Source organism: Morone saxatilis, unplaced genomic scaffold (assembly GCF_004916995.1).
Source record: "Morone saxatilis isolate NCDOM2014 unplaced genomic scaffold, NCSU_SB_2.0 Contig23, whole genome shotgun sequence".
Classification (NCBI taxonomy): Eukaryota; Metazoa; Chordata; class Actinopteri; family Moronidae; genus Morone; species Morone saxatilis.
In genome coordinates, this window is record NW_023339796.1 from 16094047 (window position 1) to 16094832 (window position 786).

A 786-nucleotide genomic window follows, 5' to 3' on the forward strand; every position below is an offset into this window, starting at 1 on the left:
TATCTGAGCGAAGACTAATCTTTGACAGGCCTATGGATCTGTTTGGGTGACGTCGCAGTAAAAGTGATTTCTGATTATGCAGGGTGGTTATGGCAACATTGACAAAGTCGATCTATTTGGTCCACAGTGGATTAAGATGATCGACCATGTGAGCGGGATTTAAACACCTTTCTACATCTCGATAATCCCATTCTTGTAATATCCTAACAGCCTTAAGGAGTGATCGATCCGCTGCAACCTGTGCGCATAGCAGGCAATGGACCGATATTCAGTCGAAGGCGGTGTTTTGGCTGTACAGTGACGTTTTAAGGCAGGTCCTGGTCAAACCTACCAATGATACAAGTCGGTTCTATTCTGCTGGGACTGATCGCAATGAACGGGTGTCGGAGCTCTGCACGGCATAGGAGCAACCACAGCGAGTCGAGGCGATCAAGGGGATGCGGCATCGGTACGCGGGAGCTGTCCATCAGCACCAAATCCCCGACGAAAAGCAAGGAAGCAGCCAGCAGAGCCGAGACCCAGTCGCTCCTGTTTTCAGCCTGCCGCCCCCGCCCTCTTCTCACCACCGAGACCGCACTTCGACCACCGCCGCTCACCGCCAGAGCCTCCAGGAGCTCCCCTGTCTGAGCCAGCCCTCTCGGAGACCTGTTCACAGCGGCGACCCTCTACCTCTGGCGCGCTACGACACCGCCCAGCGACCTTCACACCGAGGCAGTGAACCCAGCACCGGGCAGCCGGCGCACCTGCAGCAGGATCCCTGGGCCCCGGCCGGCTCTCAGCAGCAGC

The 786-nt window shown here is 56.6% G+C and overlaps 1 protein-coding gene across 1 annotated transcript in view; it reads left to right on the plus strand.

The window, feature by feature from the left end:
• The first annotated feature begins 417 nt into the window (after positions 1–417).
• LOC118334527 overlaps positions 418–786 on the plus strand; it is a 7390-nt gene continuing 7021 nt past the window's right edge. The window contains exon 1 of the mRNA XM_035670447.1: positions 418–767. Coding sequence (XP_035526340.1) covers positions 438–767 — 330 coding nt within the window. The 5' untranslated portion in view covers positions 418–437. The remainder of the gene's footprint in view (positions 768–786) is intronic.